At 58.4% G+C, this 16,926-nt stretch overlaps 2 protein-coding genes across 2 annotated transcripts; one reads left to right on the top strand and one right to left on the bottom strand.

Moving 5' to 3' along the window:
• Positions 1 to 1,554: 1,554 nt before the first annotated feature.
• On the top strand, positions 1,555 to 13,295 carry TSPEAR (thrombospondin type laminin G domain and EAR repeats; the record flags this gene model as incomplete). Its single annotated transcript, XM_083868269.1, has 12 exons — positions 1,555 to 1,648; positions 4,040 to 4,248; positions 4,320 to 4,558; positions 5,090 to 5,180; positions 5,576 to 5,732; positions 6,130 to 6,261; positions 7,661 to 7,893; positions 9,200 to 9,386; positions 11,131 to 11,360; positions 11,448 to 11,635; positions 12,195 to 12,296; positions 12,542 to 13,295. The coding sequence occupies 12 exons, from the start codon at positions 1,555 to 1,557 to the stop codon at positions 12,693 to 12,695; spliced, it is 2,016 nt and encodes a 671-aa protein (XP_083724395.1). The 3' UTR covers positions 12,696 to 13,295.
• Positions 13,296 to 14,802: 1,507 nt separating this feature from the next.
• LRRC3 (leucine rich repeat containing 3) lies at positions 14,803 to 15,669 on the bottom strand (the record flags this gene model as incomplete). The annotated part of the gene is made up of 1 exon (XM_083869095.1): positions 14,803 to 15,669. The coding sequence occupies one exon, from the start codon at positions 15,667 to 15,669 to the stop codon at positions 14,803 to 14,805; it is 867 nt and encodes a 288-aa protein (XP_083725221.1).
• Between the last annotated feature and the right edge of the window lie 1,257 nt (positions 15,670 to 16,926).

The following is a 16,926-nucleotide window of genomic DNA, read 5'->3' as shown; positions in this document are numbered from 1 at the left end:
TCCTCAAGGCTGTGATGAGTATCAGGAGGGACTGTGCCTGTCCGGGGAGATGGGATGGTTTGTCCTCCTGCATCCCTTGTGTTCACCTCCAGCAGCTGCCATTTGGGACTCCCAGGTGCCATTCAGGACCTCCATCTACCATTTGGGACCCCCAGTTTTGGTAATGGGTGTGCCACTGGACACCATCCTGAGGATGAGGGTGAGGAGACAGCAGTGCCTCACCTCTGCAGCCCTCTCTTGCAGAGAGATTAAGCTCTGTTTAAGCACAATCCTGGTAGATCCCTAATTTGAGGAATGCCCAAAGGGAGGCTGTTTGGAGAGGGGGAGCTCCGTGCAGCCCTGCTAGGGCTGTTGGACAGGAACACAGCCACTCTCCAGGCTCTGAGACACCAATGTTCTGTGTCTTGGGGTACGTGGGGTTCAGTACAGCTCCTCTGCAATTTGGGGCCAAGGTGTGTGCCTGGTGCTGCACTCCACCAAGGGTTGCACTCCTTGGGCTGCACTCTCAGTGCCAGCAGGGCCGATTTTGGGGTGAGGACAGACTGACAGCAGAGACGGCCGTGGGTCTGGCTCTGGCTGCTCTTTGCTGACAAAACCCCCAGTTTGCGACACAGTTTTTGGCGTTTGGTCCTCGCCATCCGCTTTCTATTCCAGTGCTCGCCTTGCGGGAAGGCTGTGGGGACCAGGGGGGTGGGAGCCTGTTTCAATTGTTTGGGGAATGGAAGAGACTCGTTCTGGGCTGGAGGAGCCCAGCGGAGCTCACTGTGTGCAGGGAGCTTTCCCACTGCTGATGCTTCCCTTGGAACAGCAGAACCTGGAGGATTTCAAATCGATGGCATTTTTGTGGCAGGGCTGGGTCTGGTGGCTGACCCTTGGGATGGAGCCTTGTCTGGGGCATGGGATGTGCATCACCTGACAATACTGGGGGAGAAATATGCAGGTTTGGGGATCTGGACATGGTGAAGTGGTCCAGAGGGTCTCTCATCCAATACAAGCTGAAAACGCATTTAGGGGCAGGAAGGTTCCCATCCAGGTCTCTCCAGGCAGGGGTGAATATCCCACCTACTCCCATGCGAGCCCAGAGAAATGAATCACCAAAAATGAAAAGAAGCAAAGAAAGCAAGCGAAAAAATAATGATTAAAAAATCCCTCCCCAAAGCCGCCTTCCAGAGGGTTGGGCAAAAGATAAAAGCTCTCGGAGGAGCCGGGACTCCTCCTCTCCCACCACCGACCTCTCATTTAAATGTCTGTGTGCAGGCTGCAGCCGGCACTGCCTCGCCGGCCGCCCCGGGACACCCCCGGCAGCCCCCCGGCCGTGCCCCCGGCGATGCCCACGCCAAGCATCGGCAGAGAGCCGGCCTGGAGCAGCCTGGGGTGACGGCCCCGGGGGGCACGGAGCGGTGCGGGGCTCCGGGGGTCCCAGTGCAGGACATGCCACAGCCCCTGGGGCGCTGAGCCGAGCGGCCAGGGCAGGGCAGGGCAGGGCAGGGCAGGGCAGGCGGAGCGGACAGCGCGGGGGTCCCGGTGGATGGACCCGCTCGGGCCAGGCCCCCGATGTCGGCACCGCTGCTGCTGTGGGTCATCCTCCTCCGCTGGGCCAGCGGCGGGGGCTCCATCCGGGGCGGCAGGACGTGGCAGCACTGCACAGGTAGGAGCGGAGGGCGGGCGGGTTGCAGGGGGACAGGTGTGTTCACCCTGCGGGCAAACGGGCTGGGACCGCTGTGCTCCCATGGCTGGGGCGCTCCCCGCGCTGCCCGGCACAGCCCAGGAGGTGTGCTGTGTTTGGGGGGGCATGCTCCGTGGGAGGGAGCCCAGCCCCACAGTGACAGTGCTCAGAGGGACAGCCATGCCTGAGGCTGCCGCACCCTCGGGCAGCAGGATGCGGGATCATTCCCGTGCCTGCAGCCCCCACAGTGCCAAAGGGGGAGCACCCAGCCCTCTCGGAGCTGTGGGACAGCTCTGTCTGTCCCTGTGGCACAAGCCTTGTCCCAGGTTCTGCTGCAGGCAGAGGGCAGAGGAAGGGCTGGAAGAAGGAGAAGAGAGCCATGAAGTCCCCCTGGAAAGTCCCTCCTGCCCCGGACTCTCCTGTGCTCTGACAGGCACAACCTCCACCTTCCCGGCAGCAAAAGTTCCCGTCCCACCGTCCCCAAGGAGGCGGCAGCTCCCCTGTCATTTCCTGAGCCAAAGAGCATCTCCGTGCCCTGGCTGTGCCATCCCATCCCATCCCATCCCATCCCATCCCATCCCATCCCATCCCATCCCATCCCATCCCCATGCCTGGGCTGTGTGGGCAGCAAAGCCTGAGCTCAGTTCTTGGGGCTGCTTGTGCCCAGGCTCTGTGTGCTTAGGGCTGGTCCCAGTTTGATGGCAATTGAATTTCCTTTTTGTTACAGCTCAGATATGTGAGAAGAAAAACAGGGAGAGAGAGTTTGGAGAGTTTCTGCCCACTGCCTCCTCCCTGAGGTGCTCCAATCTCTCTGGGAATATCCCTGCTGTCCCCAAGCAGCCTTGGCTGGAGGGATTCTGGGGGTGCTGAGGCCCCAACATTATCCTGAGGACCCCAGCACGAGGCCCCCTGACACCACTTGTGCTGCCCAAGCTGGGCTGGAGCACCACAGCTGCTCTCCCAGCCTTTCAGTGATGGATGTGGGAGGCAGACTGGATTTAGGGATTTGGGTTTGGTCTTAGGACATGACCCCTTCTTGGCCCACAACCTTCAGCCCCAGCTGAGCTCTCCCCCAGCTCATCCTCACCGTCTCAGGGGCAACTAGGGGCACCTAAACCCCTCTGCAAATCCAAGCCTGAGTTCAGCTGGTCCTTTTTGCTGGGAGAAATGGGAACTAGCCGTTGCCTGAGTGATGCATTTCTGAAATAAGCTGTTCCAGTTAAAACTCCCCCAGCAGAACTTTGCTTTAGGAACAGCTTAAACCAGCACTGGGGTGGGCAGGGGGCACACAGAGCTGCCAGGGTGGGAAGGACCTCACTGATCTCCCTGCCCTGGTCTGGATGGAGCCACATGAGCAGATTCCTCCTTGCTCTGCCCACCTGGGACTGGGCTGGCCAAGCATGTCTGGAGGAAGCACTTCCCTTCTCCAGCTGGTTTGGATTTAGACACACAGCCCAGCCTTGCTCCCAGCTCCCTCCTTCCCAGCTCTCCTGCTGTGCCCCAGCAGCCCGGATTTATTAGTACAAATTGGAGCTAAAAGCCAGGTCTCAGCGGGGTGGGACGGAATCTGGGATGTTTCAGTGTAGCCAAATACTGCTTCATCTCTTGGGCATCACCTCCCTCCTCTACCAGAAAAAGATTCAAAAACAAAACCAGGAGGGTCCAAGGCCAGGAAGGTGGGAGAAGTCCCCACAGCTGCCACAGCCTTTCCTGTGCTGTGCTGAGCTGAGGTGCTGGAGCTGGCAGTGTTCCATGGAGTGGCATTTCGGGTGCTGTTGTGCTGTGTGTTCTCACCGGGGCGATGCCCTGGGGCTGGGCACGGCATTCTCCTCTCTGGGGAGAGGGTAATTATTGATAATGAGTGGTTTTGGTGCCTGCTGTGAGTGTGTGTGCATGTGTACAATTAGGGCCGGGTTGGGAGAACCTGAACACCGGGACCGGAGGGGTAGGGCTGTCCCCACTGCCCTGTGGACAGAGATGAGGACAGGTGGCTGCCCTGAGAGCAAATCTGTGGTACCAGATCCCTGCTGCTCTCCTGGCTGTGGCTGTGGTTGCCGGTAGATCCCGAGGAAGCTGCTGGCAGTCTGGGGCTGCCTGGCTGGCAGGTCCCAGCTCCAGTGTCCCATCCCGAGCCGCCTCAGTGAGCTGGTTCTGCACACTTGGTGCTCCTGCCGCGGCGATGGAGATGCCAACCCTGCGTCTGAAGGGCAAATCTCGCCTCTGGCCCTGGCGCGGGGCTGGGGGCAGACCCCGGTCAAAGGCCAGGCCATGCTGCTGCTGCGGACCACCTCGGCCAGCGCTGGGTACCCCCATCCCGGGGCGGGACGGGCGGGACGGCTCCGGTGCTGACCGCCCGGCCGTGTCCCGGCACAGACCTGCGGCCGCTGGACATCCTGTCGGAGGCGGTGCCGGCCCGCGGCATGCGGGTCTTCCAGGTGCAGGGGGTGCGCGGCTTCCAGCTCTCCTCCTCGCGGCCCCGCGCCCTGGCCTTCCCCGCCTCGCGGCTCTTCATCCACTGCGACCGCTTCCCCGAGGAGTTCTCCATCATCGTCACGCTGCGGGCGCTCCGCGGGCCCGCCAAGGTGAGCGCGCCCGGGCGGGCGGGGCGCGGGCACGGCGCGGGCACGGCGCTGACAGCCCGTCCGTCCCGCAGAGGAACGAGTACATCTTCACGCTGATGCTGGAGGAGAGCCCCGGCGTGCTGGTGGGGCTGCGCTACGCCCCCGACAAGCTGCACTTCCTCTTCTGGAGCCAGGAGCGAGCCGGCGGCTGCCAGAGCCGCGTCACCTTCCCCAACGTGTCCCTCTCCGACAACCAGTGGCACACGCTCGTCCTGGCCGTCTCCGGCCAGTCCTTCTCCCTGACGGTGGACTGCAGCGTCCCCAAGGATGTGTAGGTTGGGGGCGGCGCCGGGGGGCTCGGCAGGGTGGGCAGGGTGATGTTCCCCCACCAGCGTCTCCTCCGGCCACTGGGAGATTGGAACACAAACCCCGTGAGGAACGGCTGAGGGAGCTGGGGGTGCTCAGCCTGGAGAAAAGGAGACTCAGAGGTGACCTGATCACTCTCTACAACCTCCTGAAAGGTAGCTCCAGTCAGGTGAGGGTTGTTGGTCTCTTTCTCCAGGCAGCAACTGACAGAAGGAGAGGACACAGTCTCAAGCTGTGCCAAGGGAAATATAGGTTGGATGTTAGGAAAAAGCTTTTTATGGAAAGACTGATAAAATACTGGAATGGTCTGCCCAGGCAGGTGGTGGAGTCACCATCCCTGGATGTGCTTAAAGAAAGATTAGATGTGGCACTCGGTGCCAGGGTTTAGTTGAGGTGTTAGGGCTGGGTTGGATTTGATGATCTTGGAGGACTCTTCCATCCTAAGCATTCTGTGAGATGTGAAATTGCCCCCTGCCTGTTCTCTGCCCATCCCCAGGGTGGTGGAGACACCGTTCCCGGCCTCGCTGTCGGTGAGGAGGGCCAGCTTCTACCTGGGCAACAGGCGGAGAAGGAAAGGCGCATTCACGGTAGGTGCCCCACGGTGTGGGCTGCCATGGGGTACCCAGGTGTGCTCAGGGGTGCCTGTGGGATCACCCACAGCCCTCCCTCAGTCCCCTACACTGGCAGGGCTTGGGCCATGGTGCAGGAAGCAGAGGTGGCTGTGGGTCTTTCCCACATGGAGGCACTGAAAGGCAGCTGCTCTGAGCCCTGTGCCAGTGCTCCCTTCCATCAGCTGTTAGATTGCCCCAGCTGGGTGTCTGGGATCTGATAAATGTGCATGAACTCCATGGACATTTCTGCATCCCAGGAGGGAGGGCAACAAGCAGAAGTCAGGCAGGAAATCCGAGGCATAAATTACCTGCAGTTCCCATTCTGTGATCTTGCGGGACTTGGTCTCCATCCCTCTGCTCCCACTTCCCAGGGTTTGCTGAGACAGCTTGTCCTGCTGCCAGGAGCTGATGCCACCCCCCGGATATGCCACGCCGTGAACTTCAAAGTAGCAACACTATCTGTCCCCAGTGTCCTCCAGGATGTCCCTGCCAAGCCAGTGAGCAACGAGGTGCTCAAATACCCCTATGGTCAGTGCCCCCACAGAGCACAGGCTCTGCTGGCCCCCTCCAGCTCTGTGGGGAAGGGTCTTTGCATGGGGCTGGGAATGCACCAGGAGCAGAGGGGAAGAGGGTGCTGCCAGCACCCCCTGTTTCTCAATGTGTGTGTGTTGGGATCCCTGTCCAAAATCCCCCTGAGAAGATGGGGTGGCCCTGCCTGGGTCCCTTGGCAGAGCTGAGCTCGTGTCAGTGGCCCCACACAGGGTTGCCCAGTCTGTGGCTTCCCAGATTTGTGCTGGGATTCTATTTTCCCCACTGCCTGGTGCCCACCATCAGGATGAGACCAGGACATTTGCCCCTCCTGCCTCTCTGCTCCTCCACTTGGTGTGCACTAAGAGGCTCCTGCCTCACTCCTCTCCATGCCCAGAGACTGACATGAAGGTGACCCTGGGGGCCCGGCCACGCTGCTCCAAGCAGGAGAAGGCTCAGTTCTGGTTCAACGCCTCCCGGCGAGGGCTGTACCTCTGCAACGGCAGCACCTGGCTCTCCATGCTGGAAGGTATTGCTGGGGGGTCCTTGCACTCTCAGGGAGGGAAGGAGACCCTTGCAGCAGAGCAGGAGCTGAGATTTGCCCTTGAGACCACTTTGGGATGGGAATCAGCAGCAGAATGAGGGGCTGGGGTGGGCCCCTGTCTCTCCTCTGCTTGGCCAGGCTTTGCTTTGCTCATGGTGCGCATGACTCCCAGGGCACCTCTAGATTCAAGTGCTTCTGTGATCCTTCCATCTCCTCCACCTCCTCCACCTCCTCCACCTTCTCCACCTTGTTATCTGTCCCTCCTGGGAATTTTCTGGGCATGATGAGATCCTGACCTGTCTGAGTAGGACAGTTCATCCCAGAGAAAGCCATGCTCAGGGTGCTGGGGTGCTCTCCCAGTGCTGAAGCATTTGTGGGATGGATAAGTGGAATCAAAGAGACCCATTAGCTGCTAATAGTTCTGGGGGCATTGGGATGGTGGCAGACACAGATCTCAATGTCATCCTGCCTCTGGTGGGACACTTTGTAAGGAAAACAGTGGGAGTACCAAGGTAGAAAAGGCAGCCAGAGCCTGGATTGGATGGGTGTTCTGCAACAATGACATGGATTTCATCCATTGGCACTCACTCACTCACTCACTCACTCACTCACTCACTCACTCACTCACTCCACGTGTCTTCCTAGGATCCCTGGAGAGGACATGGAGGATGGAATATGCCCCTAACTGAACTGTCCCTCCCTTCCCTGCTCTCCCAGCATTTTCTTCTGCTGATACCCACAGGATGGGTTTGGATGACCCACTTGTTCCCCACAGGAGCTAACAGTGACTGGAACCCCTATCCTTCCCTACCTCTGGAAGTCATCAGGATCACCATGGTGTCCCTGTTTTCCCAGGAGAACTCATGCTGGGGTCTTACTGACCTGTGCCCCCTTGGTGCCACCAACTCTGCCCCTTTTCTACCATTTGTCCCTTCCAGTGCCCATCTATCTGCCATCGGGGCAACTCTGGAGGTTTCTGCTCCAATTTCTGGCATTAATTCTGTCTTAGACTTCCCTAACCTCTCCTCCTGTCATCTCCTCCTGGCTCTCTTGAGGATAAATAGATCAAAGCAATCAAAATCCATGGGGTGGCCCATGGAACTCCATGGCATAGGGTTCTTTCCTGCTCCTAAAGGACACAGCTCTGCTCTCTGCTGGAGACCAGGCAGGGCTGGATGGGGCTGGATGTGCTGCCCATTGAGGTGCAGTCAGCCTCTTACCACCCCTTGATTTGGCCCTTCACCCCCAGGGACACCAGGACCTTCATTTTCCCCACAAAGCTCTGCACAGCAGCACTTGCCATTGAGCCAGCCCTTGTGGGGCCCCTTTCCAACTAAAATCTCCTGGTTTTAACCTCACCTCTCCTTTTTTTGTGGGCTCCCAGTCCAACACAGGCTGGACTATGTGGAGGAATACCAGAACCTGGTGACCAACTCGGAGACAATGGGCATTGAGGTGTTCAGCATCCCAAAGGTGGGGCTGTTTGCAGCCATGGCCAACCGGATCACGCCCCCGGGGTCGGCCATCTACAGGTGGACTGATGGGAAGTTTGTGCACTACCAGAACATCCCCACCTACCAAGCTCAGTCCTGGAAGTATTTCACCATTGGGAAGAAGGTGAGTCTGCCAGGAAGGTGCCCCCATGTTTCAGTATATTAAATTGTAGTTGCCCAATGTTGGTTTCTCTGAAGCCCGGAGTCTTGAGCATGGTTTAGGTAACGGCATCTCAGAGATCTACCTGTGGTCCTGGAGAGCCCTCAGAGCCTGCAGTTCCCTCTGGAGACCCACTGAGTCCAACATGCTGCGTTTTTAAACTCTCTTGCTTTTAAATTATTCCAGGACTTTGGATCCACCTCTCCTCCCCTGGGCAATCTGCTTTGAGGCTTGAGCAGAGGATTTGCCTAGTTCCTCTCCCTGGGAAGCTATTTACCACTTTGGAGGAACCCCAGGGAAGCCATCTGCTGAGAGCCAGCTCTGTGCAGGGCTCCGAGGGGAGCTGGGATTGTGATCAATTCTGGCTTTGTCACCAGGGTGACTGCAGGCCCTCCCCCACAGCCAGTCAGGCACCAGGGTACAGAGGGATGGGCAGAATTTCTGCCTCCAGGCTTGGTGACACCAGCATCCCTGCTGGTTGAGTACAAACAGGCCATGTCCCTGTTGGTAGCAGTGGGAACTGATGCTGGGCACCATCTCTGATAGGGGATTCACCTTCTGTAGGGGGACAGGGAGACCCAGCACAGCCCTGTCCTTGGCTGGACAAAGCCCCAGGGTCCTGTCCAGGCCAGGAGGCAGGAGACACCCTCACTGACTCTTTCCTCTTTGTGGGCTGTAGCTCTGTGCCTCTTTGTGGCCCAAACTGGGGCACAATCTCTGCTGCTCCATCTGAAAGACACTAGAGTGGCACAGAGCCATCATGACAGAGCTTGGATGTGCTCCCTGCATTGCACTTGGCCACCTCTGCTGCACCACTCTTTGTCTCTTACACTTTTCACAGGGGTTTCTTGGTCTGGAAGATATTTTGTCTCAGGGAATTGTTATTATTGTTGTCATTGTTATCATTATCATACCTGCCTTTTTTTGTTCTGAAGCACCTTTTCTTACAGGAGGGTTTGTCAGCCGAACCTCCCTCCTTCCCCAGCACATTTCACATCCATGCTCCCCATTCCTGGGGCTGGAGGGTGTGAGTGAAGACAGCTCAGCTCTCCCTCCCCTTGTCTAAGAGGCTGCTGGCTGCAAGTTGTGGCCCACAGGCCACTGGGTCCCTGTCCCCACTTTGTGTTTCCTGGAGACTGCTCAGGGACCCCAGCCAGGGCCATCCTGTCCCACACCATCCCTTGCCCTCCATCCCACCTCCCCCTGCATTTTCTTGTCCATGCTCCTTTGAGAAGAGAAAACCAAGCTGTGCTGGCTTTCCCCTTTCCAGATCTTCCTGGCAGTGGCGAATTTTGAGCGGAACGAGAGGGGCCAGGAGTTCTCTGTGATTTACAAGTGGAGCCGCAGGAAAGCCAAGTTCGTCACGTACCAGCGGATCACCACGCACAGCGCCAGGGACTGGGAGGCCTTTGTCATCGAGGGAGAGGCTTTCCTGGCCGTGGTCAACCACAGAGAAGGTACCCAGCCCTCAGGGCTCCCTGCAGGCGCTGGGGTGGGGTCTGGGACCCTGCCAGGTGCCCTGCTCAGAGCGTGCTCCCCGTGCATCCTCAGGTGGAACAGTGTCCTGTTCACGACACAAAAGAACCACACTCACCATCAGGTTGAAGTGAGGAAAAGAAGGGAAGTTTATTATGATTTGGGGATTAAATAGGATTTGGAATTTGATCAAGGATTGAGAGATGAGGGGAACACCCCTCTGACCCCACTGGTCAAACCAGCAGTCCAACACAGAGAAAAATGAAAACAATCTACTTTGTCCTTCCCCCTAGAAAAAATGTTGTTGACAAAACCATAACTATTTGTTTATGTTTAAATCGTGAGAAAGCTCCAGTAGAACTAGAAACAATCAGAAGGCTGAAGAATCAGGGCGACAGAACAGAGTGCAGGGCAAAGCCAGGGGGGTGTGCACACAGCTGTGAACCTGGGGAACCTCAGGACACTCGAGGCCTTGCAGAGGAAAAAGAGAGAAAAGCTTCTGAGGAAGTGGCTGACACAGTCACAGGGGACAAGGACAGGAGTGGGGACAGTGCCTGTGCTGAATCTCTCTGCTTCTTTTAATTTTTATCCCCAATATTACATAACCTGGTAGTGCCACAGGTTGAGCCTTTTGTGGAGCCTTGTGGGCACACAGGAAACTGAGTGAGAGCCAGGTGACATCCCTCCCTGGATACCCTGCAGACATGATCCAGCCTCATTCCCCTCCCCAGGCTGTGAGTCTGGGCTGGGACATGCACCCCTTGGTGCAGAGGATGAATGGGTTCACAGCACAGCCCTGGCTCTCTGGGATGCTCCCAGCTCCCAGGTGCTGGACCAGTGGGCACCTGCCCTGCCATCAGGGCTGGCTCAGGGGGCATCAGCACCTCTGGCACCAGGCTCAGAGCTGGCAGCAGGTGCTTGGGTACCTGTGAGCTGGGCTGGAAAGTCCCTGTGTCACCTGTTGGGTTCCATCAGAGCCAGTTTGGGTGAGACCTACCCTTGTGGCAGTGTGGTCCCTTTGCCAGCCATGCACACCACACAGGGGTTAAGACCATCATGGCCAAGCCAAACTGGGAGTGTTTCCCTTAGAGAGGGCTGGAGGGTCAGTCCCTGAGGAGCTGCCACTTATCCATGTGGCTATTCCCATTCTTCCTGCAGCCTTTCTTTGCCCAAGTCCTTGTTGCAATGAGGATTTAAAGCTCGCTGGGTCCCACACAGGCATGAGGTCCAGATGCTTGAGCAGAGCCCAGGAGCTGGATGGAGCAAGTGCTTTAGGGCAGGGGGAGTGCCTCTGATGTCAGGAGCTGAGGGACACAGCTGGGACTGACCCCACTACACAGGGCCACCCTGTGGGACAGCGGCAGAGCTTGTCCACCCTGGGATGCTGGCATGGTGCCTCTGGAGTGCTGCTTGTGTGGGGACAAAGCATCTGCGCATCCCTCCTCTGCCAGGGCTGCCACAAAAGTTTGGGATGAGCTGTTGGTGTGTTCCATGGGATGGAGGTTCCAGGTAGGGATGGAAGCACTAGGTGGGGATGGAGGGGGTCTTTAGGCAGGGGTGGAGGCTCTTTGGCTATTTCTTGGGAAGCAGCAGGTCACTTGCAAACAGCCTTGTGACCTGCTGACAAATATTCATGTAGCTGAGCCTGTTTCTGGGTCTTGTTTCCTACACAAACAAGGAATTGCTTTCCCTCATGGTGCACATCTGTCCATCTGCCTCCTCCAGGGAACAACCACAATATAGACAGCGTGATATACAGGTGGAACCCCAGGACAGGGCTGTTTGAAACTAACCAGACCATTCCTACCTCTGGAGCATACGACTGGGAGTTTTTCACCATCGGACCATATTCCTTCCTGGCTGTAGCAAACACATTCAATGGCACGTCCACTAAGATCTACTCACACATCTACATCTGGCTCAGTGGCTCTTTCCAGCTCTTCCAGTCTATCCTGGTAAGGCTTGGCCACTGCTCCTCAGCCCCCCCTCTGTGTTTAGACAGGGCAGCCACATGCAGCTTCTCATGGCCTCCTTCCCCACAGACATTTGGTGCAGCTGACTGGGAGGTTTTCCATATTGGGGACAGAGTCTTTCTGGCTGTTGCCAACAGCCACAGCTATGACAGTGGGATGCCAGCACCCTCCAACTTCTATGCCATCAACTCCTCCATCTATGAGCTGAACATCACGGCCCAGATGTTTGTTAAGTTCCAGGACCTTCTCACCTACAGGTACCTGTGAAGGATTCAGGGTGTTCCTCCATCCATGTCCTTCCCCTGAGCAACACAGAGGTCTCACAGAATCCCAGAATGGTTTGGGTGGGAAAGGACATTAAAGCCTGTCTCATTCCACCTCCTGCCACAGGCAGGGACACCTTCCACTAGCCCAGGCTGCTCCAAGCCCCATCCAGCCTGGCCTTGGACACTTCCAGGGATGGGACAGCCACAGCTGCTCTGGGAAACCTCTCCCAGGGCCTCTTCTCTTTTAGTTTAAAACTATACTTGCTTGTCTCCTGGAGGGTTCTTGCAGGCTTCACACCCCAGGGATTAAGACTGCTGGGGAGGGTGATGGGTGATGGCTCCTTGGCACCAAATCCCAGTGGGAGCTGGGAGAAGGCCCTAGATTTGGGAATGAGGGTGGGCTTCTTTCAGGAACAGCCTGGGGTGAGCAGGGTTTTCTGTGTGTCCTCAGGGTGTCAGAGATTGGGGTGGGCTCCATGGAACACAGCCCCTCCTTCAGCTGGTCACACAGGGGTCATCTCACCTGCCCCTCTGCTTGTTTCCTCCCCAGTGCCCTGGACTGGGAGTTCTTCTCAGTGGGAGACGACTCTTTCCTGGTGGTAGCAAATTCCTTTGATGGCTTCACCTTCTCTGTTAACAGCATCATCTACAGGTACTGCAGAGCCAGGCCTGGGGGGCTGGGGGGCTGCCCCTGCATGGGCACAGCCTGGTGCATCTGCCAGGGAGGATGGATAGGACTGTTCCCTGTTTTTAGGCAGGAATGGGAAGCCCTGGTGAGGGACATCCCACCCTGAAGCTCGGCAGGGAGATGGGAGGTGGCAGCCCCTTGGCTCAGCTTCCCTGCCCTTCCCAGGTGCCCAGCTCAGGGCCCAGGAGCTAATTGCCTTCCCTGTGCAGGTGGCAAGGCTACGAGGGCTTTGTGGCAGCCCACCACCTCCCCACTGTGGGCTGCAGAGACTGGGAGGCTTTCCACACCCCCGAGGGCTCCTACCTGTTCTACTCCAGCGCCAAGGAGCCGCTTTCCAAGGTGCTCAAGCTGAAAACCACCTGAGGCAGCTCAGACACCCTCAGCTCCTCGCCAGGACCAGGGCAGGCTGGGCATCCCGCTGAAGAGGGACCACAGAGCCCAGGAGTGGCTGCAGCATCAACTGGGCATGGCTGGCTGCAGGAAGGGAGGAGGAGGAGGAAGAGAAGGATGAGGGCAGAGCTCCAAGGCTCCCTGCAGCCTTGTCCAGGGGTTCTTTCTCCTGGGAAAGCTCTGCCACCATACTCCAGAGCCATGTCCTACCCGAGGTTCCTGGAGCCCAGCTGCATCCCCTGGCTTACCAGGACCATGATGCTTGGCAATTTCCAGTCCCCGGGAGGGACCCAGAGCTGCCAGTAGCTGTGGCCAAAGCTTGCACAAAGCCAGGGAAGGAAGAGACAGAGCAGAGCATGAGCTGCTGGGGTGGGTGCATGGCAGAGGGGAGTAAACATGTGAGAAATTGCAGAAAAAAAGCATGTCCAGGCTTGGCTCTGTCTGCCTGGGGCTGTGATGTTCCTGAGGACTGTCTGGTTTGACATTGCAGCCATTCTTCATGTCACCTTCACGCCACTGCCACAGGTGCCTGCCCACCCTCCCACTCTGCCATGGCTGGTTTGGGTCTCTCTCAACAAGTGTGTGTGTTGTACAAACCTGTTGGTGTGTTTCAGGGCCCAGTGCTGGTCCTTGCTGGCCCATGCACCTTTGCATGGGGTTAGTGACTCCCAAGAAAACCTGCTTTGCATTTGGACCAATCCAGCTCTCACAGGCATGGGAAAAACCCAAAACTGCTTCAGCGGAAGCTGTGGCCTCTATTCTTTTCCTCACCTTTGCTGGGGGACTCTTTTGCTTAACCAGAGCTCTAATAAACTGTGTGCACCCAGCCTTTCTCCCACATGGGTAACCCAGTGCTCTGCCCGTGGCAGAGGATCCCTTCACCCAAGTCACCCCTGAATGTCCCTGGCCATGGATGTGCCTGGTAAGGATGAGGTGGCCCTGAGCACAGGGGTGTGCTGGGGTGAGGGTGCCCCTCTGTTCCCCCCAGCCAGGACCCACTGCCTCACCTGAGTGTCTCAGAAACCTCTCAGCCTTCCCCAGGGCCAGGTTTCCTGCAGAGCTGGGCCACCCACCCCGGCACTGGGGAGCACTCAGGAGGTGCCAACCCCATCAAGAAGAGCTGAGGGGTCTCAGCCTGAACCTTCCCAGGGTCCAGACCTGCAGGGTGAGCCTCTGCATCCCTCCCTCCTCTCCCTGTTCAGTGCAGCTGCAGCTCTGCCACGAAGGACCATTTCTCCCTTGTGAGCAAAGGGAGAATTTTATTTGCTCCCATCAGTGAGCTGTGAGCAGCAACTCTAATTCAGCCCCGAGGAAGGACAAGATAAGGCAAGATAAGGCAAGACCAGATGTATTTGGGCAGCTGGTCCCTGCTCAAGGCAGACAGAGCTGAGGGTGGGAGGGGGTGGCACCTAATGGGAGTCGTGCTGGTACATTGAATTTGGGCTGGTCTGCTTTGGGAGAGATTGAATTAGGATAAGTCCCCCAAGCAGCACGAGCACCACCACCCTCCCTGGACACTCAGCTCCCTGGACACTCAGCTCCAAGCACAGCACAAACCCTGAGGGCTTTTCCTAAGTGCAGGGCTTTATTGAGGGAACAAATGTTTTGGAGTTCCTCCCGCACTGCTGGAGGCAGGCAGAGGCTGCCAAGGTGCTGGGGGCCTTGGGGAGGATGTCCTGCCCTTGGCAAGGCTGGTGCCTCACTGGAGCCAGGATGGGGTGACCCCTCTGCACCCCAGGCACCTCCTGGCCCCACAACTCACCTTTCCCTGCCAGGGACTTGTTCTCTCCCAACCACAAGTGTGTGACTGGGGCTGCATTCCCTGCGAGCCCAGCTCTGGTAGGGAAAAAGTCTGCCTGGGGATGTTTGTCCCCAGGAACCTGGGAACCCACTCCATGGTGTCCCTGGCATCCCTCCCCGTGCCCTTTGCTCACGCTCAGTCCAGTGTGCCTGGGGAGGGGACACTGGTGGCACCTGTCTGAAGAAAGCCCTGGGGAGTCCCGCCAGGAAGCTTTGATGCCTTCAGAGGTGGTCACCAGCTCCCTGTGAAGAGTCTGAGAGCTGGCAGCCCATCCCTGCACTACAGGGCGGTGCTGATGGTCTCAGCGTGGGCCGGGGCACTGGGCAGCGCCCCCAGGTAGTGCCGGTGCCCGCAGGAGTCCTCCCGGTTGTGCCGGACGTAGCAGACGACGTAGACGACGACCATGGCGAACCAGGCGAACATGGTGACCAGCACGGCCACGTCCGTGCTCCTCTGCCTGACGCCGCACAGGTTAACGCCGGCGTCCAGCACCTGGAGCAGCGGCTTGCCCACGTACTCCTCCCGCGGGGCCGTGTGGCAGGTGATGTCCCGCACGGAGTCCGGGTCCAGCCGCGCCTCCCACAGCACCTCCTGCAGGGCGCACTCGCAGTGCCAGGGGTTGTTGGCCAGCCGGAGCTTGGCCTTGAGCGCCAGCAGCGCCTCCTTGGGAATGCTGCGGATGCGGTTGCCGGACAGGTCCAGGCTCCGCAGCCCGGCCGCCACCCCCCTGAACGCCGCCCCGTCGATCTTCTCGATGGCGTTCCGGGACAGGTCGATCTCCTCCAGGTGCGAGAGGTGCCTGAAGGCGTTGCCGGGGATCCTGGTGATGCTGTTGGCGTCCAGCTTGAGGAACACCACGTCCCGGGGGATGTCCTTGGGGATCTCCTCCAGGTGCCGGGAGCTGCACAGGACGGCCTTGGCCCCCGCCCGCTCCGTGCACTGGCAGCTGGGGGGGCAGGAGCTGCCCCGGGGGATGCAGAGCAGGAGGCAGAGGAAAGCCTGGGCCACGCCGGGGGCTGCCGAGGCGCTGGAGAGGCTCATCCTGCAGCCGGCCGGCTCAGCATGGCCGCTGGCAGCTCCCCGCGGGTGGCAGCAGCTCCTGGGCAGCGGGACGGCCCCTGGGCGCTCCTGCAGGGCCTCTCCCATCCCTAAGGGAAGCTGTGGGTGGAGGGGATATGACACGGCCTTATTTCCTGGAACACTGGGTATGGCTCCTGCATGATGTGCCCGGGCAAAGGGGGGAGAGACTGGGCTCCTGAGGCTGGAAAACAAGGGTGGGGTGACACTGGCTGTCTTTTCCAGCACGGCTTAATTTGGTTCAATTAGAAATAGAAACCCCAGGTCCCCTGCCCCCGTCTCTGCAGAGACCACCCAGGTGGACAAAGGAGCTGCCAGATGGGCCTGGGAGCCTCTGCCCATCCTGCCACCAGTTTCCAGGAGGGATGCAGTAGTTTGCTGCTGGAGAGCAGCAGCACTAAATTCCTACCTCAGCAACCCTGAGTGCTTAAAAAAAATGATGAGTCAGACTCTAAGGATCATCAGACTGCCTTAATCACCACCAGAATTTTAAATAACAAGATGTGGAGCTCTTTTTCATTCCTTTCCCTTCCCTTCTGGTCTGTGAGCTGGTACAAGTCAGGTTTGCAGGGGTTTCACCACGGAAGTGTTTGGAGCTGAGTTTGCTTTTTAAAGTAAACAAAGAGTATGGTTTGATAGCCTGGCTCTGGGGGTGGGAGGTGAAGAGAGGAGCCACTGCAGAGCACAGCAAAAGGGGTGATGTAGGAACCCCAAAGGACACCCCAGTGCTGCCAGGGGCAAGGCAGGAGGTGAGGCAGGTGGGGCACCTTTGCCTTTGGTGCTGCTCATGCCCCTCCTGCTGCCTTGCCAGCCTGGGAGAAGAGATCCTCATGGAGCGGAGATCTGGGAAGCCAAAGGAACCTTTCTCATGGGAGTTAATTCCCATGTGATGTCATTAGGAGCACCAAGTTGTTGTCCCTCTGATACCAGAATCCTTCTGCTAATGGGATTCCCCTGGTAACAGCAGCATCCCTCAGGTGTGACCATCCTCAGGGTGCCACAGAGGGATGCCCACACCCGGGGGATGCTCACACCCGGGGGATGCTCACACCCGAGGGATGCTCACACCCGGGGGATGCTCACACCCGGGGGATGCTCACACCCGAGGGATGCTCACACCCGGGGGATGCTCACACCCGGGGGATGCTCACACCCGGGGGATGCCCACACCCGGGGAATGCTCACACCCGAGGGATGCTCACACCCGGGGGATGCCCACACCCGGGGGATGCTCACACCCGGGGGATGCTCACACCCGAGGGATGCTCACACCCGAGGGATGCTGTCTGCAGCTTGCCCCGCAGCCCTGCCCGGAGCTGTGGATTC

This window comes from Zosterops lateralis, assembly GCF_965231275.1.
Source record: "Zosterops lateralis genome assembly, chromosome: 10".
Classification (NCBI taxonomy): domain Eukaryota; kingdom Metazoa; phylum Chordata; class Aves; order Passeriformes; family Zosteropidae; genus Zosterops; species Zosterops lateralis.
Note: the sequence above shows the minus strand (reverse complement) of the source record. Positions and strands in the feature narration are given on the sequence as shown.